Genomic DNA, 24,446 nt, shown 5'->3' on the forward strand with positions numbered 1-24,446 from the left:
AATGTGGTCATTCCGGTTCTCAACCAAATCTCTGCTGGAATTGTAGGCCGCTCACCTTTGCTTTGGAAATCTGACTTCTTTTGTGTCCTTACTGGGTGACTTTGGTCAAGTTACTTGATCTCTCTGATCCTCAGTTTTTTCTTCTGTAAGATGGGGGCAGTAATAGGGCCTGCCTCATAAGGCTCTTGTGGGATTAAATGAGAAAATGCTTCTCAAGCACTAAAAAGAGTATGCGTTAGCTGTTACTGTCAGAGTTTCAGGGAGGAAGCTGCTCTCCCCTGGGGCAAGGAGGTGGAGACGGGTCAGCCATTAAAATGAGAGCCCCAGTGGGGAGGCGAGAACAGCTCTGTACTCCTCCCTGCTAGCCCTTAACAGGTTTGTGATCTATTTTTAATTAAAAAAAAAAAAGTGGTTTTCTCACAGCAGTGAGCAGCTGGTCAGATACAGAAAAGAAGTTGCTGAGAAAGCCTCAAGTAAAATCCACGGGGCCTTATGCGAAAGCATGGTTGGCCAAGATCAGCCATGGGCTGGCTCCAGAAACTACCTCTGGGCCCCGTTGCCCACTTAAGGTGGCATTTGGAATGAGGTGTGCAGGAGTGAAAGGTCAGACCCTGTGAGGGAGGGGTGGGGCCCGAGTGGGCTCCTCCCTCTGTGAGGAAGTACGGTCTTTCCCCTTCGGGGCTGTGGCTCTGGGACCACTTCCTCCTTCCTTCCTCTGAAGCCGGGAGCAGGCTTACTGAGCCCTCTGGAAAGACCAGGGCACATTCCAGGATGCCTTAGCCCCTCCGTGACCCCAGGTGGGGGTGGCTGAGGGTGCTGATTGGAGGCCTCCCTCCCTGCTTCAGGGGTGGCTGGGGACCACTGTGGAGGCCTGCAGAATGGAGGGAGAAAGTAAGAAGCTGGCATCTGTGTCCAATCTGGTGACTGTGTTTGAGAACAGCAGGTATGGGGTGGTGGGGGTGGCAAGGGTTGCCAGGGCCAACTGGTGGCCTCCCGTAGCTCCTCTGTCTGGCCAGGACCCCCCTCTGCCCACCGCCAGGCCCTGGAGCACAGACCCTCCCAGTCTCCAGGCTGAGGATCAGTGCCCCGGCTGCCTTGGGCCCTAACAGTGAGCAGTTCTCTCTCTGGGCCCATCCTGGACACCTCCTCCTGTCTGGGCAGGGCCTGGGTTCCTTGCCGCATAGAGGAGTGTGGTCAGGCCCCAGGAGCTGGGCAGCGGGGAAGGTGTGTGCACAGATATGTTGGGGAGCGTCCAAATGTGTGTAGTTATGAGTGAGCGTGGGTGGGCCCAGCACAGCGTTTGGGCTGCAGGACTCCACCCATTGCCTCTCCCTCAGAAATAATAGTAATAACTTACCGAGCACGCACTCTTTATAAGTAGGACAGCCATATAATTTATTATTCAAATCAGGGCACAGTTAAAACTGGAAGTGGATGCCATTAAATTTTTTTGGCAGAGGGGAGGGGGCAATAGGAAAAGCTGAGACTATTAGGCAAACCCGGATGTATCAGCAGCCTACCTTTGGGGTACTGTTCTAAGTGACTTGTGTGACTTTTTTTCATTTAATTATCTACCAGCCTCCTGGGGCGCCTGGGTGGCTCAGTTGTTAAGCGTCTGCCTTCAGCTCAGGTCATGGTCCCAGGGTCCTGGGATCGAGCCCCGCATCAGGCTCCCGGCTCTACGGGGGTGGGGGGGGGGGTCTGCCTCTCCCTCTCCCACTGCCCCTGCTTTTGTTCCCTCTCTCGCTGTGTCTCTCTCTGTCAAATAAATAAAATCTTTTATTTTTTTATTTTTATTTTTTAAAGATTTTATTTATTTATTTGAGACAGAGAGAATGAGAGAGAGAGAGCCCATGAGAGGGGGGAGGGTCAGAGGGAGAAGCAGGCTCCCTGCCGAGCAGGGAGCCCGATGCGGGACTCGATCCAGGGACTCCAGGATCATGACCTGAGCTGAAGGCAGTCGCTTAACCAACTGAGCCACCCAGGCGCCCTAAATAAAATCTTTTAAAAAAAATTATCTAACAGCCTCCTGAGGGTAGGTCTATGTCTATTCCCATCTCTTGATGAGACAGTGGGTGTACAGAGAGGCAGGGAGGCTTAGAAGGCTTTAGGTTCGTGGGTAGGGGCTTCCATCTGAAGGAAAAAAAACTGGGCCAGATGTATGGTGGTCATTGGTGGCCCTGGCAGGGGTGGTGTGTGTATGTGTGTGTGTGTGTTTATCTATCTGTCTGTCTGTCTGTGTCTGTGTGACATTAATCTACTCTTCAGGCATTTCTTTTCTTTTTCTTTTTTTGAAGATTTTATTTATTTGTCAGAGAAAGGGAGAGAGAGAGCACAAGCAGGGGGAGCTGCAGGCAGAGGGAGAAGCAGGCTCCCCACTGAGCAGAGAGCCCGATGTGGGACTCGTCCCAGGATCCTGGGATCATGACCTGAGCTGAAGGAAGACACTTAACTGACTGAGCCACTCAGGTGTCCCTCTGCAGGCATTTCTTAAACCCAGGACTATGTTAGGGACTGTTTGGAAAGACTCTGAGGTAGAAATTTGCTTCAGTAGATTTACTGGGGATAGTTTTCAGAATGACACCTGCCAGGTGCGAGATGCAGCACTGGGAGAAGTTGAACTGTGCGTACTTGCAAAAGAGGCCCCATCCTGTCCCAAGGAGCTCTGAAGCTGAGATGTCCCTCAGGTTGTTCTAATTGAGGCAAAAGCAAGTCCACATGGACTAGTCATTGGATATGGACTTGACCTGGGTTGAGGCAGCTGTCTTCTAGGGAGAGCAATTCCCAGAGAGCGGCCTAGTCCACGGCTGTCAGCCACCATACCGCCAGCAGCTGGGGGAAGGGAGCCTCAGTCCTGGACGGGGTGGGTGGGTGGCACAGCACAGCATCACCCAGGAACCATGGCGGACACAGGAGCTGTAAGAATGATCCCTGCCGGGAGGATTTCTGTCTTTGGACGTGAAGCTCATGGAATTACTGTGATGCCAGGTCACAGACAATAGATATCCGAGAGGAGTCTAGATCCTGTGCTGAGGGCCCTCAGAGCAGACAAAGACTTCTGTGGGCTTCATGGCAGATGTGGCATAGATGTGGGCCTAGAAGGGCAGCTCAGCTTCTTGAGCTGCTGACCTTACCCCACCTCTCCCAGGGTTCTTTGCCAAGCACGGTCTAGTTCAGCACCGAGGACAGCTCTAGGCACCGCCATCCTGGCCCACCACCCGCCCCTTGGGGTGTGGGGAGAGAGCACCACCCAGGCATGCCCGGTGGAGACCCTCGGCATGTGTGCTGTGCCCAGGCAACACTGGGCAGGAGGAGGCAGCCCGCAGACCAGAATGGGGTCAGAGGAGGCCTTGTCCGCAGGGTGAGAGCCACCCCTTACCATGTGAGGGGCCCCGTGCCAGCAGCCTTGGTTTTGGCTTTCTTGTGAGGTCTCCTAGCACCTTAGCTGATCTGAAACTGAGGGGTGAAAAGGAAACAGAAGCTGGCCTGGGGCACTTGGCGGGAAATGCAGAAGCTGAAACCAAATGTAGAACAGAAAGCCTGAGGCCCAGCTATTTCCGCGGGCTGAGGAACCGGGCACCGGGGTGCCAGACAGGGGTGGAAGAGCCCATGAGGAGCCACTGGGGACTGGCTTCCAATCCTCTCTCTACCGCCAACCAGTTGTGTGACTTGGGGCGGATATGTTGACCTTCTGGACCTGTTTCTCCTTGACTCAAATGGGGAGGGGCAGTTTAGGGCGAAGGCTCAGGAGCCAGCATGCCTGATCTGAATCCCATCTTTGCCACCCCCTAGCTGCAGGGTTACTTAGGCTGTCTGTACCTCGGTTTTCTTAGCTGCAAAACCAGAGTAATGAAAACCTTTCTCAGAGTTTTAGAGACTTTGTACCTGTCTGTGTCCTCCACCAACCAGCCCGTCTGTCTCATTGCAAGCCTTTCCATACCAAAGGGAATGGGCACAACCCAAATCATGGGATATATTCAGTAAGCGTGGCCTCTGTTATCTAAAGAATTTAACTAGCCTATAGACCCTGTAGGTAGGATAAACACACACAAAGTTACACTTCAAAGGCCCATTCCTGGAGGAACAAGGAAACTGCTTCCAGATTGGCTTTTCCCCCCACTAGAGGTATAGAGAGGGCACAATTCCCATTGGAAAGCCCCAGCTTTAGCAACTCTGCCCTTCCTGTGGTGTTCCATGGCTCCCATCTTCTCTCCATATATAAGTTACTAAGATTTTAGGGCCTTTCCTGCTGCAGAGACTAAAACCAGATGTGAGGCGTACAGGTGAGGGTGATCTGGGGCCACTTAGAAAGCACTGTATGCAGAGGGTTCCTCATCGCATTTTAAAGAGGGAAGTATGTAGTTCCACAGAAAACAAAAGTCTATGCTGACTCATTTTGAAGACTGGAGTTCCCTCCAAGAAGCTAATGGGGAAGGAAGTGGATGTTTTTTTTACTTAGCAAATTCCTCCTGAGTGCCAGGCACTCCGGGGCCACTTCAGACCTGTGATTTGCATTAACCACCCCTCGATCCCCACCAGGTAATTGCTATCCTTCTTCCTATTTTATAGCCAGGAAACCCTCAGATCTGTTTTGTTCACCTCAGGACTCCAGGAGCAGCATCCAGAGTCTGCAAGCTGGAGATTGAACATTGCCACCCTGGGTGCAGGCATCCCCCACCTGCAGAGCCGTGGAAGGAGCCCAACCTTGGGGAGACCTTTGAGGGGTCCGAGCCCAGGACAGTCAGCAGGAGGTACCTGAGCTCCCTGAAGAACAAGCTGTCCAGTGGGGCCTGGAGGAAATCTTGCCAGCCTGGGACCCACCCTGGGCCAGGGATGCAGGTGCCTGAGGGCTAGAGCAGAAGTGGGGAGCTGGGGGGACCCCTTCACTGACCTCCTCCCGGCAAATTCTCTCCCAGCCAAAGCCAGCACTTCCCCAAGTGGGGGTCTTGTGTCACCAGAGATCAGTTGAAAGCTAGATTCTCCCCTCTTAATGGCCTTAGATTAAATGCCTACAATGCACCCCACTGTTGGCATGATTTCAGTCCCCCTCACTGTGGGAGTCTTTTAGGCAAGGACATTAAAACTCAGCTTTAAGAATTTGTCCAAGGCCACACAATTTAGAATGGTCTCCATTTTGTGAACCTGGTACCCTTCCCAGGTGTGTCCTCAGTTTACCCACCGAAGGAGGCAAATAATCCTCCTTCGAGGGGGTGATTAATCCAAGTCCAGGAATATTAGTGCTAATCCTGCCCTTAGACTGATCCTGGACAGGTCACCTCCCTGGTCAGGGTGTCGGTTTGGTCATCTGTGGAGTTTAAGGGCTAGGCTGTATGATCCCGGGTACTCTGGAGCCAGACTGCCAGGGATCGTGCCCCAACTCTTCTGCTTCCTAACTGTGTGACCTCGGGCAAAGCACTTTAACATCTTTGTGCCTGTTCCCTCATTTATAAAATGGGGAGGGTGATCATAGTAGTATGTTCTGGTTACCAGTCACTGCATAACAAAGCATTCCAAAATGTGGTGGCTGAATACACTTTATTATTTCTCACAGTTCTGTGGGTTGACTGGAATGCTCCAGGATGGTTCTTCTATTGGTCTCACTTGGGGCTTGTGGTAGTCAGCTTGGGGCTGCCTGACAAAATACCACAGACTGGGTGACTTACCGGAACTAGATTTCCTTCCAATTCTGGACTGGAAGTCCAAGATCAAGGTGCTGGCAGGGTCGATTTCTGGTGAAGCCTCTCGTCCTGGCTTATCGATGGCTGTCTTCTAACTGTGTCCTCATGAACATACTCTCCTGGTGTCTGTCCCTCCTCTTCTAAGGACACCAGTCCTATTGGATTAGGACCTCACGCTTATGACTTCATTTAACGGTAATTATCAACTCAAAGGCCCTATCTCCAAATACAGTCATATTGGGGGTTTAGGGCTTCAACCTATGGATTTGGGGAGGGGGGCACAATTCAGTCCATAATAGGGTCTCTCCCATGACTGCAGTCAGATGGTGGCCAGTGCTGGAGTCCCAAGATAACTCAATTCTCAAGCCTGGTGCCTGGGCAGGGACAGTAGAAGCTGGGTTCAGCTGGGGTGCTGGCACGGCTGGGCCCTTGGCTCTCTGTCTATGAATGAGGTCTTTGGGCCTCTCCTCTCAACGTGGCCTCTCCATCAGGGCAGCCAGACCTCCAGATGTGGTGGTTCATGACTCCCAAGACACCGTAAGCTTCCAAGAAGTTTCCAGGCCTCTTAGGCCTTAGGCCCAGAACTGGCACAGCCTCTCTCCTGCTCCGTTCTTTGTTAAAGTGATCCCAGCACCAGCCCAGATGCATTGTGGGAGGGCATGAGCGCCAGTCGGTGGGCATTCACAGGGACATCTTTGGAGACTCACCCGGGGTCCCCATCAGAGGAGACCAAAGCTGTCTCTCTCCTTCTCCTTCTCCCCCTCGACCCACCTGCAGGAGCCTGAGGAAAAGAAGATCGTCCAGGAGCTCCTGGAGACAGAGAAGGCCTATGTGGCACGACTCCATCTACTAGACCAGGTCAGTGGTCAGAACACCACCCTATCCTGCCCCGAGCCTCAGCACCCAGGTCTCCTCACCCCACCTCTGTTGTCCCTTCTGTACGCCTCACCGGTGCTGAGAGTTAGGACCTGGGATGTGATCCGAGGAAGCTTCAGTCCTTTACCCCCGTTGGCTGGAGTTGGGGCAGAAATCAGGATTTAGGACATTCATGCCACTCACCATTCCAGCCCTGGTACTTGGGCTGGCCTCGCGTATAGCAGAGCACACATGGCCTTCACAGCCCCACACAGCATCTTCCTCTCTCACCCCCACGCCCAACATCCTCACCATTATTACCCCTTCACACGTTCTTAAGAAAGCCCCAAGCCAGAAGGTTAAATATTCGTGCATCTGGAACAAGATCTTTAGCTTGGTGAAGTCCAAGACCTTGGAAATGGGCAAGATGGGCCCATTTCTGACATTCACCAGCTGCCAGCCCCTGGCCAAGTCCCTGAGCCTCTAGGCCTTCGTTTGCCCATCTGTAAAGTGGCCAGAATACAGCCCTTTCTATCCCTTCCTGAGGCTGTTTTGAGGATGATGGGAGACTGAAAAAGCGAAAACATCCAGTAGACTGCGGAGTGGCCCCAAAACCCCCAGGCTGTGCCCGTCTCCCCCTGGGCGGGTGTGCGGGTGGCTCTTCTCTGCCACGGGCCTAGTGACTGGCCGTGGCGGCTGCAGGTGTTCTTCCAGGAGCTGCTGAGGGAGGCCCGCGGCAGCAAGGCCTTCCCCGAGGATGTGGTCAGGCTCATCTTCTCCAACATCTCCTCCATCTACCAGTTCCATGCACAGTTCTTCCTCCCGGAGCTGCAGCGGCGGCTGGACGACTGGTGAGAGGTCCTCCACGGACCCCTGAGCCCTGCAGCCCCGGCCGGGTCAGGGTGCTGCCCCCCAGGGCACAGGGGTTGGCCTGTTTGGCCCCCTACGCTTGCTGTGTAGCCATGACAGTCTCCTCCTCTGGGCTCAGTCTGTCTTCACAGTAAGGGGCTTGGACACATGAGCGCTGAGGGGCTGTGTGTGTGTGTGTATGTGTGTCCTGGGGGAGGGGAGGGGTCAAGTCCCCACTAGGCTGAGGGACTTCGGAGCCAGTGGAAAGAGCCAGTGCTAACTGAGGGCTTCCTACACTCCCGGCCTTGGGCTTCACACCTATGAACTCACTGAATCTTCAAACCCACCTGCTCTGCGATGATGCAAGAAACTCTTCATTTTCAGAGACGACCATTGAAGCATTTGGTGATGGAATTACTTGCTTTATGTATTTTGCTGAAGAAATGCTGTGAGGACTGAGGTGTCCTTTAAAATTCTTCAACCAAACAGAAATGTCTGTAATTGTTAAATCCAGTGTTGGATATATAGGGTTTCATTATTATTTATTTTATGAAGATTTATTTATTTATTTATTTGACAGAGAGAGAGACAGCGAGAGAGGGAACACAAGCAGGGGGAGTGGGAGAGGGAGAAGCAGGCTTCCCGCGGAGCAGGGAGCCCGATGCGGGGCTCGATCCCAGGACCCTGGGATCATGACCTGAGCCCAAGGCAGACGCTTAACCGACTGAGCCACCCAGGTGCCCCTAGGGTTTCATTATTATATTCTTTTTCCTTTACCTTGGCTTAAAGTTTTTCACAATAAAATGGTTGGTTTGTTTTTGTTATTTTTATTTTTTTATTTTAAAGATCTTTTTTTTTTTTTTTAAAGATTTTTTTTTTTTTTTTTTTTTTTTTTCATGAGAGACAGAGAGAGAGAGAGAGAGAGAGAAGCAGAGGGAGAAGCAGGCTCCCAAGGAGCAGGGAGCCCGATGTGGGACTCGATCCCAGGACCCTGGGATCATGACCTGAGCCGAAGGCAGATGCTTAACCATCTGAGCCACCCAGGTGCCCCTATTTTAAAGATCTTTTTAAAAATATTTTATTTATTTATTTGAGAGAGAGAGTGAGCAGGAGGGTGAGGCAGAGAGAATCTGAAGCAGACTCCGCTCTGAGCTCAGAGCTGGATGAAGGGCTTGATCCCATGGCCCTGAGATCATGACCTGAGCCAAAACCAAGAGTCGGACGCTTAACCAACTGACCACCTAGGCACCCCTGGGTTTTGTTGTTGTTGTTTTTAAAGATGACCCTATGCCTACCATCATTCTCATTTTTTCCCAATGGGAAAGTGGAGGTACAGAGAGGTTAGGTGACTTGTCCAAGAACACACAGCTAGAGTAAGTGGAATAGCTGGGAATCAAACTCAGGCAGGCCAGCTTCAGTGATCGTGGGGCCCCTCATCGCTCTGCTGTCACAGCCCCTGGCCTGACCTTCCGGCCCTACCACAGTATGACCCTCATCGCTCTGCTGTCACAGCCCCTGGCCTGACCTTCCGGCCCTACCACAGTATGACCCTGGATATGTTCTTACCCCTCTGAGGCTGCTCCCTCATCGCTAAGATGGGCCGATGACCACCCCCACACAGAGCTGTGAGAATTAAGTGGGATCAGACCTGCCGTGTGTCTTGGACAGTGCTTGGCTTGTGGTGTCATTATGTCAGAAGCCTCAAGTGGTTACAGGATATGTGTTGTGGGACCACTATGCTGGGTCTTTGGGTGGAAGAGAACAGCATCTGCCCTCAGGGGCTCAGAGTCTAATGGGGTTGGACCACACACGTGTGGGTGAGGATGATGTGCCCCCATGCCTGCACCCAGAAGGGCAGCGGAAGGACTGTTTGGGGTGGGGGGAGTTTAGAGAGCCTGGCCTAACCTGACCCTGTCAAGTCAACAGAGGAGGTCCTCAGGCTGAAGGCAGTACCTGGGTGGCCTTGTTGCAGGACCGCCACCCCCCGCATCGGGGACGTGATCCAGAAACTGGCTCCATTCCTGAAGATGTACAGTGAGTATGTCAAGAACTTTGAGCGAGCGGTTGAGCTGCTGGCCACCTGGACTGACAAGTCTGCACCCTTCCAGGAGGTGATCACCCGCATTCAGGTGAGGCTGGGTGAGGGCTGGGGCCGAGCCCGCACCGCCACCCCCAGTGTGTACTGGCTCAGTTTCCCCGAGGGATTTGGGGCACCTCCGGCTCAGCTGCTTGCACGGGCTCCCGCGCCAGCCTGCCTCGCCCATTCCCCCAACCCTCTTGGCAGCCCAACCCGCCCTTCCCCACTCTCACCCCACACTCTTCCTCCTCCCATCCCTCCCCAAGAGCAGTGAGGCCTCCGGCAGCCTGACTCTGCAACACCACATGCTGGAACCTGTGCAGAGAATCCCACGCTACGAGCTACTGCTCAAGGAGTACGTCCAGAAGCTGCCAGCCCAGGCCCCAGACCGGGCTGATGCTCAGAGTGAGGACAGCCCCCGGGAATGCACATGGCTGGGGAGGCCTGAGCCACTCCCCTTTATTGATTGAGCACCTGCTAAAATGGTCGGAATAACTATCAGCTATCAACATTGATTGCTGACACTTCATAGACATTATCTATACTATTAGCCATTTTTTATAGACACTAAGGCCCAGAGAGATCAAGTGACTTGCCCAAGGTCACACAGCCAGAAAGGGGCAGAGCTGGGATTTGAAGCTATGCCTGTATTATGCCAAAGCCCGTGCTCTTTCCACAGCACCCTCTGGGTCTGGCTTGGTTTGGGGAGCAATGAGATGGTCACAGAAGCCCAATGCCTAAGCCTTGTCTTTCAGTGGCTTCCAGTCTCTCCACTCTGGGTGGGAAATGGCCCCCATCATCCAGTCATTTCATGTGCGGGGCCAGGTTGGTCCTACGGTCACACATAGCAGGCCCTGAGGCCACTTTGTTAAGCCTCAAGAACTTCCTGCCTCAGCCCCCAGCCCCACATTTTCAGGAGGTAATTCTGGCCCTGCACCTCCCTTCAGAAGCACTCGACATGATCTTCTCAGCCGCTCAGCATTCCAACGCAGCCATCACGGAGATGGTGAGCAGCCGGCCCTCAGGGTGGGAGTGGCAGGCGTCCCCAGGGGCCCTGTACCTCCTCCCTGCAGCTCTCGGCCTCCCCCAGCCCAGCCTGGTCTCTCTCCCCTCATCCCCTGATCCCGCCCCGTGATACCTGGCCCACTGCTGTCCTTCCCCTTGCCTCCCGTCCCTGTCCACACAAGGCAAACCTTCCAGAAGCAGGTGGGTCCTGCCTGGCCGTGGCTGAGGGTGCACTCCCTGTCCCAGGAGCGGCTGCAGGACCTGTGGGACGTGTACCAGCGCCTGGGTCTCGAGGACGACATAGTGGACCCCTCCAACACCCTGCTCCGCGAAGGCCCGGTCCTCAAAATCTCCTTTCGCCGCAGCGACCCCATGGAGCGCTACCTTTTCTTGGTACGGGGATGCTAAGTGGCCCCCTTGCACTGGAGAGCGCAGTCCAGGGACCACCCCGCCCCAGGTCCTGCCTGCCTGGTGTCTACCTGGCACCGAAGGAGAAACAGGGAAGAGCCTGCTTCTCTGTCCTTCTCTGCTTTGGCACCCAAGTGACTTTAGACAAGTCACATGCTGCCTCTAGGCCTCAGGGATTTCCAACCAAGGGGTTTCTCAGATAGGCCCTAGGAAGCAACAGAGTCAGAACTGGAACCCAGTCTGTTTGGCTCCAAACCTTGAGTATTAAACCGTGCTCTAGGGAGTGCAAAGCAGGAGAGAATCACGTTAGCTGCTAAGAAGAACTACCCAGATTTGCACTAGAGAAGCCAGGGGGTCTCCTGGAAATCTGGAAACTGGTCCCGCCTGGAGGTCTGGGGGAGGGAGCTGCAATGTCCCATAAGCCCCTGCGGCCCTGAGCCCCCGTGAGAAAGGCCTTATAAGTCTGATGCCCACAGACGGGGCGACCCTTCAGTGACCATCCTCGTTGGATTGGAGGCTAGATAGGCAACCCCTTCCTCATCACACCTGTGACTCCTGTGAGCTGGCCCGGGACGTGGCGAGAGGACAGGGAGATGCAGGGGTGCTCCCCCCACTCGCAGGGAAGCCCTGCCCCCCACATCTTTCTTGCCCCGCCACTACACCCCCACTCACCATTCTGTGTCCTCTGGCAGTTCAACAATATGCTGCTCTACTGTATACCCAAGGTCATCCAGGTGGGCGCCCAGTTCCAGGTGAGGACCCGCATCGACGTGGCCGGAATGAAGGTGAGAGGCACCCCGCCCACTGTCAGGCTTCATCCCGAGGGTGGGCTCGAGTATGGGGAATAGAAGCAGGGTCCGTGCTGCGTTCTCAATCCAGGAACCTAAATCTGGCAGATCCTGGGCCAACATGGAGGTGGAAACCTTTGGGACTGGAGCTCTCCCATGTGGGCACCCACAGGCCTGGCCCACTCTTTGGGGCAGCGCCCACCCCGACCTGGCCTCTCTCTGCTTTCCCTCTCCACTACCCCAGGGCTTTGACAACTTTAATATGTGCATGAGGCCCCTGGGAGTCTTGTTAAAATGCAGGTCCTGATTCAGTAGGTCTGGGGCGGGCCTGAGACTCTGCATTGCTAACCAGCTCCCAGGGCACACTTGGAGTAGTAAGGGGCTACCCTGTCAGTTCCACCGCAGGACCCTGTGTGTCGTCAGCCAGAAATGGCTACAAATGAGTGGGGACAGCAGCCCATAATAGTGCCCACTGACTGGCTGGTCCCTGTGGATCGGGCCCTGCATCACCCCATCAGACTCTCATGTATCCCTATAGTGGAGGGGCTGTTATTTTCCTTTGCATTTGGGGTTTTTTTTTCTTCTTTTAAAAACAACACTTTTGCTACTTAAGAACATAGATGATACACATCCCCAAATCAAATATAAAAAGTGTATACAATGAGAAGTCTCCTCCCCACTCTATCCCCTAGTCCCCTTCCTGGAGACAGACTTTGCTTCTTCAGAGGCCTTCCGGGGGCAGTCTTTACAGACACCAATTAATAATATGTTTATTATTGCTTCCTTACTTACGTTCCACATAAATGGTGAAATCGTTTTCCATGAACACTGTTCTGCACTCTGCTTTTTTTCACTAAGTGCTACCTCTGGTGATCGGTGCACGTCAGTATCACTAGGAGCCCCCTCACCCTTCTGCAGGTAGCTGCGGAACATCCCCGTGTGTGCAGAGTACCGTGATTCATTCAGCCCACCCGCTACTGAGGGACAACTAGATCGTTTTCCATGAATAACTAAAAATGAATAACTAGGTACATGCCTGTGTGTGAGGATATCTGTAGTCAGTCCCATAAAAAAAAAATAAGGAAATAAACTGTGGCACATCTAGACAATGGAATATTATTCAGTGATAAAAAGAAATGAGCTCTCAAGCCATGGAAAGGCAGACAGGAAGCTTCAGTGCATTTTGCTAAGTGAAAGAAGCCAATTTGAAAAGGCTACACACAGTATGGTTCCAGCTATCTGACACTCTGGAAAAGGCAAAACTGTGGAGACAGTAAAAAGCTCGGTGGTTTCCAGGGGTTAGCAGGGAGGGAGGGACACATAGGTGGAGCACGGAGGATTTTAAGAGCAGTGAAACTATTTCGTGCAATACTATAGTGATACCTGTCATCACACATTTGGCCAAACCCACAGAATGTACAACACCAAGAGTGAACCCTAATGGGAACCGTGGACTCTGGGTGATCATGACGTGTCCATGTAGGTTCATCAATTCTAACAAATGTCCCGCTCTGGTGGGGGATGTTGATAATGGGGAGGTTCTGTGGAGGGGGCGGGGGGGTATATGGGAAATCTCTGTATCTTCCTCTCCATTTTGCTGTGAACCTAAAACTGCTCTAAAAAAATTGTCTTTTTTTTAATTAGTTTCAGGGGTAGAATTTAGTGATTCATCAGTTGCATAAAACACCCAGCACTCATTACATCAAGTGTCCTCCTTAATGCCTATCACCCAGTTACCCCATCCTCCCACCCCCTCCCCTCTAGCAACCCTCGGTTTGTTTCCTATGATTAAGAGTCTCTTATGGCTTGTCTCCTCCTCTGTTTTCATCTTATTTTATTATTCCTTCCCTCCCCTATGTTCATCTGTTTTGTTTCTTAAATTCTACATATGAGTGAAATCATATGATAATTGTCTTCTTCTGACTGACTTATTTCGCTTAGCATAATACCCTCTAGCTCCATCCACATCATTGCAAATGGCAAGATTTCATTCTTTTCAATGCCTGAGTAATATTCTATTGTATATATACACCACATCTTCTTTATCCATTCATCTGTCGATGGACATCTGGGCTCTTTTGATAGTTTGGCTATTGTGGACATTGCTGCTATAAACATTGGGGTGAGGTGCCCCTTTGGATCACTATATTTGTATCTTTGGGGTAAATACCTAGTAGTGCAATTACAGGGTCGTAAGGTAGCTCAATTGTTAACTTTTTGAGGAACCTCCATACTGTTTTCCAGAGTGGCTGCACCAGTTTTTTTTTTTTTTAAAGATTTTTATTTATTTATTTGAGACAGAGAGACAGAGAGCACACGAGAGGTGGGAGGGTCAGAGGGAGAAGCAGGCTCCCCGCCGAGCAGGGAGCCCGATGCGGGACTCGATCCGGGGACTCCAGGATCATGACCTGAGCCGAAGGCAGTCGCTTAACCAACTGCAGAGTGGCTGCACCAGTTTGCATTCCCACCAACAGTGTAAGAGGGTTCCCCTAAAAGTCTTTTGAAAGGAAACCAAGGCCAAGAAAGGTTATAATTTGCTTGGGGGTCGCACAGCAAATCCTGGTTTGAGCAATCAAACCAGGTAAAACAGAGTCTAGAGTCCTTAATCACCATACTGGACTGTCTCCTATTAAGGCTTCAACTCAGAGGGTCAAAGCTTGTGCAGAATTGCATTCATAGTGGAGTAAGTCAGGGAGGGGGGATCTTTCTTGACAACTCTCGGATCACTCATGAGCCCCAGTGTGTCCTGAGGGCTGGGGCTGGGAGAAGCAGAAGTCAAGTCTGGCCTATCTTGGTATGCTTCCATTTCCCCCATCCCGTATCCCTGTCACCCCCTCTCTTCCCTCTCCCAGGATCTGCCCCAGGAGGGAGGTGCAGGTAGGAGTTGAGCCAGGACCTTCCATTCTCTGGAGAACCCCTGGGCCTCTGAGAGCCCTCAGCAGAGAGGAACATGCCCTTGCTCCTGACTGGGCTTGCCTGGCCTTTGGGGCCCAATTAAGGGCCTGGAAATGGGGTGAAGCCTGAGCATGATGAAGTCCAGTGGGGGGAACTGGGCTCCCTGTGGGGATTCCAGCCTCCTCCCCGTGCCTGAGCTGACTGAGGTCTTTTTGTTGTTGTTGTTGTTAAGATTTATTTATTTATGTGACAGAGAGAGAGAGCACAAGCAGGGGGAGCTGCAGGCAGAGGGAGAGGAGAAGCAGGCTCCCCACAGAGTAGGGACCCAATGCGGGGCTTGATCCCAGGACCCTGGGATCATGACCTGAGCCAAAGGCCGACGCTTAACCGACTGAGCCACCCAGGTGCCCCTGACTGAGGTCTTTTACGAATGCAGCCCCTCACCCCAGGGCATCCAACTTCCCTTCCTGAGTGGTCAGAATGTCCCAGAGGCCAGGGTGTGTGCAGGCTTGTGTGTCCGTGAGCCTTGGTGAATGAGATTGAGAAAGGCAGGTTTATGGAGAGTAACAGATAGAAATGGAGACAGGCAACCCTGTCTTAGGTCTGGCAGAGACCCAAGCAGAGAAAAAAAGAGGCAGAGATTGACAAATAGAAAAGCCAAGAAATAGAGAGGCCAAAACAGTCCTAAAGAGAAAATACACAGAGACAGGACAGAGAGCATGAGTGCATGCCGGGTTCCTGGCGCCTGCCAACCCCAGTGAACACATTTCCCGCACGGAGTGTTGGATTCTCCAGTGGCTGCACGGCACCTTCTCCTGAATGGCAGAGGCCAGGCAGGAACCATCTTCCGAGTCTGCAGTCTGAAGGCAGGTCTGGCCTTTGACCCCCATGACGGTTCCCACTGGCCCATGACCCCCTGGCCGCCTCCTTTCTGGATAGCAGGGAGGCCTAGTTCTCAGCAGCAGATTCTCCCTCAGGTCCGAGTTGGTCCTAACGTTGTACCATCCCGCACAAGGCCAGTCTGGGAAGAAGGAAGGGTTGCAGGCGCATCCATACCTAGAGTCTCCATGTACAACTACGTAGGTTGGGCACTGCACAAGCACACCTGCCCTAAGATGAGCTCACCTCATCCACAGCCGACATCGTGGATTGTTTATTTACAATTCTCATTGTCCGGCAGATGGCAGTCAAGCGTCTTGTTCCAACAAAATCTGAATATCATGCAGTTTGCCAACAGATGTCAGTAAAGTGTTTTGAAGAAGGGGTGTCTTTTTCTAATTAGCACAAAGGCACTGTATGGGTTAGCAGGGGCCTGAACCGGCCTAAACCTGGGGAGTGGTCGAGACTGGGCACAGCAGATGCTGGAAATGTCCTCTAGAAGCTTTCATGCTGCCCCTCTGCAGAGGTGGTCCCGGCCCCTCTGCTTCCCCTTTTTCTACTTAAAAGCAACATATTTCTTTTTACCTCTGGGCCCCAAACCTTAGATGTCTCCTTTCTTTCCCTCTCCCCTCTCCCTCACCAGTTAGTCATGGAGTCTTGCCAGATTCCCCGATATCGTCCTCCAGGGAGAAACCTCTCTCTTCCCAGGTGCAGGCAGGCCCATTTCCCCCAGATCCAGCCCCTCTTCGTCCCTTGCACACAGCCGCTGGGGTGGCTTTCCCAGACACCTCTTTCCACATGAGCTTCTCCATTTATCAACCCTCAGAGCCTCCCCATTGCCATGGGTTCAAGTCCAAATCACATTAGGCCCCTTCTAGAGGGATCAGACTGATTCTGTGGGCCCAAAGGGTAGAGCGGGCCTAACGTGAGGAAGGACATACCCAGACTGTTTCCCTGGGACACGGTGGGCCGCCCTGAGGGTGTGCGAAGGCCTGGTCACCACATGGCAGGGATCCAGCAGAAAGGCTCAGGTGGCAGGTAGAACAACAAAGTTCCCCACACCAGGGCTCTTGTCTACGTCTTAGTTTCCCTTTATGACCCTTCACACTGGGACAGGTCTGTGCTTACAGGACTCTGGGGGTGGGGTGGAAATAGATGTTCTTCCCCCTTCCCCTTGGGGGCCAAAACCCTGAATTCGAATCCTCATTCTGTCCTTTAGCTGCTGTGTGAGCTCAGGCAGGTCTCTTGCCCTCTCTAAGCCTCCATCTCCGCATCTCCCAAATGAGCGGTAACATCTCTCTCCCAAGATCACTGTGAAGATTTTCTTTAACTTTTTCTTATGGAGAGTTTTAAGCTGGGAAAGTAGCACAGTGAACCCCTGTATGCTCATCTCTTGGTTTCAGCAATTGTCAACTCAAAGCCAGTCTTGTTTCTCTATCATCCCCTTCCTAATCCTCTTTCCACGGGATTATTTAAGAGCAAATCTCAGACCCATAATCATTTCACCTATAAATACTTCAGTATGTGTCTGAAAGAGATAAGAACTCTTTTTTTTTTTTTGCCATAAAAGGTGACAACAGGGGTGCCTGGGTGGCTCAGTCGTTCAGCATCTGCCTTTGGCTCAGGTCATGGTCCCGGGGTCCTGGGATCAAGCCCCACATCAGGCTCCCTGCTCGGCGGGAAGCCTGCTTCTCCCTCTCCCACTCCCCTGCTTGTGTTCCTGCTCTCGCTGTGTCTCTCTCTGTCAAATAAATAAATAAAATCTTTTAAAAAAAAGGTGACAACAGTACCATTATCACATCTAGCAAATTAATACTAATTATTCAATGATATTAAGATCCTTGTAAATGTCTTCTCACAGCTGATATGTTTGCATCACTTGGGATGTGTTTCTGACATCCCTTCTAATCATTACACATCCCCTCCTTCCTCTTTCTTCTCATGTAGTAATTGAAGAAATCAGCTCATTCTCCGGGAACGTTTCTCACAGTCTGGATTTTGCTGACTGCACCCCTGAGGTGTCACTCAACACATCCCACGGCCCCCCATATTTCTTGTAAACTGGCAGATAGCCTAGAGACCTCTGCAAGATCACCATTGGCTGCCACTGCCCTCGGGAGGCTTAGCGGCTAAGCGTTAGGGTTGATCACTGGGATCCGCAGTTGTACCAGTTAAATGCAACATGTATGGAGAGCCCTGAGCTCAGTGGCCGGCACGTAGTAAGGGTTCTCTCTCTGGCAGCCTTCACGATGGCCGTGGACTTGTGGGGTTCTGGGAGGACAGTGAAAGATGGGAAAGTGGGGGGTCTGTCGGATCTCCGGATTGGGCAACCAATTTCTTCCTTCACTGTATGAGATAGAGGGTCTTATTCTAGGCCTTAGGTCTGCTCTTGAAAAAGCTGTGTCCCCAAGCCCAATTTATGACCCAATTTCCATTTTTGGTGAATCCTTTGTTGGGAAATGTCACTCCGACCTCACATGGAGTCAACTTAGCTGCTGCTAAAATTCCAGGAGCCTTGACGTCCTGTTTGCTCAGAGTGCATCCTTGTTGCAGGTGCATTTGCCTGGCCCTGCAGATTTGGGGAGGCCGCGGAGAAGGTCCTGATCCCTGTCCCTCAAATTCGAATTGTTCCTTGGGCATGATCCACCTCCATCCACCCCACGGTGCCTGGAGGGGGGCAGGGTGTGACAAGTCTGATCGAGTTATCTCCCTCTGGTTCCCAAGCAGGTGCGGGAGCTGACTGATGCAGAGTTCCCCCACTCCTTCCTGGTGTCGGGGAAGCAGCGCACTCTGGAGCTGCAAGCCCGGTAGGCATGGAGCTGGGGCCTGGGCCAGGGTGGGAAAACTGGGAGCAGCTGCTCTCCTCAACACCTGTGTTCACTTTCCGAGCAGGTCCCAGGAGGAAATGATTTCCTGGATACAGGTATCAGAACATTCCAGGGCCTCTGGGGTTCTGAACCCAGCCTACCCACCCAGGCTGAGGGGGAGGGAGGGGAGTATGTGCGTGTGCGTGCGTGCATGTGTGTGCGTGCATGCGTGTGCATGCGTGCCCAGCTGCTCCCTGTGCTTCCTCAGGAGTCGCTCTGTGGTAGTTTGGAATGAGACCTTTCACTGCCTTGCTGGGTGGCCTTGGGCAGGTCATTTAATGTCCCTGAGCCTCAGTTTTCACATCCTTAGTCTGGGGCTAACAACTTCTCCTCCCCTGAGTCAGCCAGGGTGTGTTTAGAATCCAGCAACTGGGACCCAGTAGGCTTCCAGCAATGTCTGTTGACAGCGTGAGTGGACGGACAGATGAGCGAACCTTCCCTGCCGCCCCCTAACCGCTTCCCGTGCCCCCTTAGGCCTGCCAAGCGGCCATTGACCAAATCGAGAAGCGGAATGAAACCTTCAAGGCTGCGGTCCAGGGCCCTGAGGGAGACACCCAGGAGCAGGAGGTAAAGGAGGACTTTACATCCCTAGCTGAGCCACCAGCCTCACACAAGCTTAATCCCTCTCTTTGCTCTGCCCAGCCTGGCCTGGAGGGCAGGGGAGTGTCACCCACCAGGACTGATTTAAAGGGACCCGAGAAAGCCCACCCACCCCCACATCAGAGACTCAGTGCCAAAGGTTCTCCCATTAGCAAAAATGTCCTTTGGCGGCCTCTCTATGCAACCCTCCCTAGGCAGGATTTCCCGTCTAGGTGGCTCGGGCTGTGGGGCGGGCAGGTTTGGGTTGAAAGTGCCCAAGGAATGTTAAGACCAAGGGAAGGTGGGAGGCGGAGGAGGTGGGAGAGGGAGAGTGTCTGGGACTTGATTTCCACTCTGAGCTCCGAACTCTGGCTTGCTGGTGTCCTTGCTGAGTCCCTCGACCTCTCTGGGTTCAGCTTCCTTACCTGTACGAGGGGCGGTCATAGTACTTGACCCAGCGTTACAGTCTTTGTGAGTTCACATGGGAGCCCCTGGAATGCACAGCACACGTGACCCCTGCCAGCAGCAGGTGGACAGAGGGCCCCAGGGCCTCAGCACGTGGCCAGAAGGGGGTCCTGAAGCGCCCACCCTACCACCCGACAGCTGCAGTCCGAGGAGCTGGGCCTCCGGGCACCGCAGTGGGTCCGGGACAAGATGGTGACCATGTGCATGCGCTGCCGGGAGCCCTTCAACGCCCTGACGCGCCGCCGCCACCACTGCCGAGCCTGCGGCTACGTGAGTAGTCCCGGCAGCACCTGTCCGGTCCACCCCTGCCTCACCTGTCCCGCCTCTGCCTCACCTGTCCCGCCTCTGCCTCACCTGTCCCCCCTGCCTCACCTGTCCCCCCTCTGCCTCACCTGTCCCCCTTGCCTCACCTGTCCCCCCGCCTCACCTGTCCCCCCTCTGCCTCACCTGTCCCCCCTCTGCCTCACCTGTGTCCCCCCTGCCTCACCTGTGCCCCCTCTGCCTCACCTGTCCCCCCTCTGCCTCACCGGTCCCCCCCGCCTCACCTGTCCCCCCGCCTCACCTGTCCCCCCTCTGCCTCACCTGTCCCCCCTCTGCCTCACCTGTCCCCTTGCCTCATCTGTCCCCCCGCCTCACCTGTCCCCCCTCTGCCTCACCTGTCCCCCCTGCCTCACCTGTCCCCCCTCTGCCTCACCTGTCCCCCCCGCCTCACCTGTCCCCCCTCTGCCTCACCTGTCCCCCCCCGCCTCACCTGTCCCCCCTCTGCCTCCACCTTCCCGGCTCCTGGCCACTCAGGCCTCCCAGCCAACTCTGCCGGCTTGAACCCATGCCACCGAGAGGCGCTGGGCACTGACTCTGGTCCAGGTACGTGGGGGGCCTTATGTGGACCTCACGGTGGCCCCCTGTGATGCAGGGGCTTCTGTGATCCCCGTTCTGCACGTGGGGAAATGAGGCTCGCAGGCGTTAGACGAGGTGCTCGAGACACTCCCCAAAGCTGGCCCTACGCGTTCATCTGCTCTTACCACCGTTTCCCGAGAGCCCCAGACCCAGCTCCAGGAGACGGTCTCCCACTCTAGGTGGGGCGTGCACACCTCTCAGCCCCCCTCAGACCTGGCACCCACCACCCCACCAGCCCCAAGCCTGTCCTCCTGTCTTCTTGAGCGACCTTGGCTAACGGGCCCTTCCTCTCCGGGGAAGTCCTCGGCCCTCCAGCCCCTGCTCAGTTCTGTGGCTAACTGTGCCTCGGTTTCCTCACCTGGGCAGTGGGGATTATAATACCTGCCTCCAGGGTGATAGTGAGCTCTTCCTTTCCTTCCTCAACAGTTCAGGCGGGGCTCACTCAGAGGAGCAACACCAGCTGATTGAGGAAGGAACCTGTCCCCTCCTCTTACCAACTCAGGCCCGGTTATCAGAGGCAGATCTTGCTTGGCTTTTTAAGCACCTGCTGTACTTGAGCTGTTCTCTGTTGACCTGACAACCCCCTCCATTTACTCTGCAAACAGAGAAGCCCTTTACGACCTCAGTCTTTAATGAGGAGACAGGAGACCAGTCAGGCAGGTTGGGGCTGGTCAGGGAGGTGTCCCCAAAATGTATTACATGGCAGTTGGGGCATAGAGTAAATCTCAAGGACTGGGAACACACCTGTGTGTGTGTAAGCAATGAGAGCCAAATAGAAAGGTTCTGGGGATTAGCTACTGTTCTTGGTGATTCACGTTTGTAAATAAGGGTTGAGTCAATTCACATTTGCAATTTAGTAAGTAGTTCCTAAAAAATTATTTAAAATAGTTAAGAAATACAAAGAGGCACAAAGAATAACAATACCCATGTACCTACTTTCAAGGTACAGGGAAGAAATATAACATTCTGACAACTAAATGAAATGTACGATCCTTAATTGAATCATGGATGGGAAAAACAAAACCAGCCACAGAGGCCCTTACTGGGAAATTTGGGGAAAATTTGATCACGAGCAGTAATCCTATATCGATGTTAAATTTCCCAAGTGTGATCATGACATAATGAATAGGCAAGAAAATGCCCTTGTTCTTAGGAGACACCAGCTATTTATTTGAGGGTGCGGTGTCATGACAACTGTAATTTATACTCAGATGATTCAGAAAAAAACATATATATATAGAGAGAGAGAGAAAGCAAATATGGCAAAAATGTTAACAGTGAGTTTGGTGGGGGCGGTATCATCGTATTATTCTTCCAACTTGTCCGTAGGTTTGAAAATTTTCAGACTAAAAAGCTGGTGGAGGAGAAAATAAATACACTAGCAATATAAAAAAAAAGTAAATCTCAACAAAATAAAATATTCCCAAGGTAGTTGAAGCTCCCAGTGTGGGGCTCTATGAGAGATCCCTGGCCCAATTTCGGGGTTTCTCATGCCTGCGCATACCTTTGTATTCTGTGAGTCATCTTTTCAGTGGTTTGGGTGCCCAGTTTCTGTCTCCCCACCTGCCAGACGGGAATCCTGGTGAGGGTGGGGCAGGCCAGGCCTTCTCCTGTGGGTCCCTCCCAGGCCGTGTGCTGTGTTGGGCACCCAGATGAGCCCCCTGGTCTCTGTGTCTGGCCCCTTATTTCCAACCCTACATCCTGGGCTCACGGTGACAACCCAGTCTCCCTGGAAGTTCTATCCTGCAGCCCCCATGCTTCTCTCCGAGTCTTGCCATGCCTCTTTCTTCTGGCCTCCCCAGCATGATCCATGTTGGCCTGCCTGGGGGCTTTCTCCACCCTGGCCGGGGGGGGAGGGTGGGGGAGGCATTCCACCGAATGCACGTGACAGGCCTTCCTGGCAAAAACAACCAGCCCTTCAATTTTATATTAGAACACACTTGACTCTAGGATTGAGTGGAATGCAAAATTTGCATGAATCTTAAAGCTAAACCATGGAACTTTAGATACCTGTCCTGTTTGGGGAGGACCAGCTGCTGCCTGTGAGTGGAGTGGCCCTCGGCAGGTCACTGCCCCCTTGCTGTTGGGTGAGGATGAACGCGCCAGCGCTGCCCACCTGGTCGGGAGTCTGGGACGATCAGGGGAGATGGCAGAGGGGAGAGAGAGCTTGGAGAAGTGAATCAGATGCAGGGGTGTGTGCAGGGAAGCCCCTGGGATTAATAGCCACCCTCACAAAAGGGGAATTGAGAGGCACCTACAGGGGGGGGCCAGCTCTTGAGCCCCCAGCTGGGGGGAGCGCAGTCTGAGCTCTCCCCCAAAGCCATGGCCTCCAGGCTGGGCCTCTGCCAGCACAGGGCACCACCTGTGTCTGCGTCCATTCCTCTCCCGAAGTTTGCTCTGTCTTCCTCCTGTCCCTGGGTGCTCTCATGCCCCCACCTCCCAGGCCAAGGCACCAATGCCGCCCTCCCCTGCCTCACCTGAGACCCCAAGCCCCTCCTGCCCGTCCGCCCCCAGGTGGTATGCGCCAAGTGCTCCGACTACCGGGCTGAGCTCAAATACGATGACAACAGGCCCAACCGCGTCTGCTTCCACTGCTACACCTTCCTCACTGGAAACGTGCTCCCTGAGGACAAGGAGGACAAGAGGCGGGGCATCCTGGAGGTGAGGGCCGAGGGCCCCCACTCAGCAGATGTGTGCGGGCACCCCCCACGTGCTGGCCCTGTCCTCAGGGCTGAGCAGTGAGCCAGCCGTGGTCACACTCCCCATCCTCTGTCTGCCCACAGTCCCAGGGAGGTGGGGGAAGACCCCTGCACGTTCAGCTGAACGCAGCTCCCAGGTTTCAAGGCGGTTCCCTTCCGCGGACCTCTGCGCACTTTCCAGTCTTCCCCATTCCCTGCTCATGCCTTCCCTGCCCACTAGACTACATAGGCCTCTCCCTTCTCAGGCCCCAGTTCTGTTCCCTGGGGCAACTCACAGGTGATAAGCCCCCCCAGCACCTGCCCCAGGCTCGGGCTGGCTGGGGCTTGACCACAGCTCTGCCACCGACCACAAGGCCCTGATGGGACCTCTCTGAGGCTCAGGGACAAATGACCCCTCCTGGTAGGGGTGCTGCAAGGATTAGAAATAATGACTGTCAAGCCCCCGGTCCAGTGTCTGTCACACAGTGGGTGCTCCGTTCCCCAACAGTCTCTCTGTTTCTCTGGTTTTCAGAAAGGGTCCGCGACAGGGTCCGAGGAGAGCCTCATGTGCAGTTTCCTGCAGCTGGTCGGGGACAAGTGGGGCAAGAATGGCCCCCGGGGCTGGTGTGTGATCCCCCGGGATGACCCCCTCGTCCTCTATGTCTACGCTGCCCCTCAGGTAATGCCACCCCCAAACCTCGGCCTTCTTGCGGTATATATGGGTATGGGGAGTATTGTTGGCCCCATATGCCAGAGGAGGAAACTGAGACCCAATGAGGATGTGGTTCCCTCCAGCCAGAGGGTTAGTGGCTTTCAGAGCTGGGCCCAGACTCCAGGTCACAACAGCTTTGCCCAGCGGGCAGCCAGTCCTCCTCCTCCTGGAAGCCCTCCCACCAGTCCACCCTGCTTCATGGGTGTTTGGGGAGTGAGAGGTGGGTATGTGGCTATTACCTTCAGATTGGCTGTCCTAGGCGGTGGGGCTGACCAGAAAGACAGTGGCCCATGGCTCTCTCCTCCCCTCCCAGGACATGCGGGCTCACACCTCCGTCCCCCTGCTGGGCTACCAGGTGACTGCAGGGACCCAGGCAGACCCCCGGGTCTTCCAGCTGCAACAGTCAGGCCAGCTTTACACCTTCAAGGCCGAAACTGAGGAGCTGAGGGACCGCTGGGTGAAGGCCATGGAGCGGGCGGCCAGTGGCTGGAGCCCCAGGGGACCCAATGATGGAGACCTGTCTGACTGACCCCCAGCCGGCCCCTCTCCCCTTCAGAACCTGGCTCCTGGCCCGGGCTGACCCTGTGGCCTCTGTGATCCACCACTCTAAGCTGAGCTTTCAAATAACAGATTTCCAGGGACACCTGGCCAGCTCAGTCTGTAGAGCATGCAACTCTTGATCTCCGGGTCGTAAGTTTGAGCACTGGGTGTAGAGATTACTTTAAAAAAAATAAATGAACTTGAAAAAACAAGCAAGCAACCGATTTCCAGTCATTGGCGCCCAGACTGTGTATCTTGATCTGGGATTCAGAAA

General features: G+C 53.8%; 1 protein-coding gene across 3 annotated transcripts; it reads left to right on the forward strand.

The window, feature by feature from the left end:
* The first annotated feature begins 687 nt into the window (after window positions 1–687).
* FGD2 (FYVE, RhoGEF and PH domain containing 2) lies at window positions 688–24,446 on the forward strand. Of its 3 annotated transcripts, none has more exons than XM_045866813.3 (16): window positions 688–943; window positions 4,605–4,839; window positions 6,456–6,536; window positions 7,236–7,384; window positions 9,355–9,511; window positions 9,726–9,864; window positions 10,407–10,465; window positions 10,711–10,857; window positions 11,598–11,657; window positions 18,162–18,241; window positions 18,327–18,357; window positions 18,776–18,868; window positions 19,484–19,615; window positions 22,757–22,903; window positions 23,453–23,599; window positions 23,946–24,446. In XM_045866813.3, the coding sequence occupies exons 1-16, from the start codon at window positions 879–881 to the stop codon at window positions 24,159–24,161; spliced, it is 1,938 nt and encodes a 645-aa protein (XP_045722769.1). In that variant the 5' UTR covers window positions 688–878; the 3' UTR covers window positions 24,162–24,446. The 3 variants fall into 3 exon arrangements, with proteins under 3 accessions (XP_045722769.1, XP_045722768.1, XP_064453615.1); XM_045866812.3 differs by having other exon boundaries at window positions 11,565–11,657; window positions 23,946–24,442; XM_064597545.1 differs by having other exon boundaries at window positions 689–891; window positions 11,565–11,657; window positions 23,946–24,440.

The sequence above is a fragment of the Mirounga angustirostris genome, unplaced genomic scaffold, assembly GCF_029215605.1.
Source record: "Mirounga angustirostris isolate CCGP_5_RB_7025 unplaced genomic scaffold, mMirAng1.0.hap1 SCAF_8, whole genome shotgun sequence".
In the NCBI taxonomy this organism is placed as follows: Eukaryota; Metazoa; Chordata; class Mammalia; order Carnivora; family Phocidae; genus Mirounga; species Mirounga angustirostris.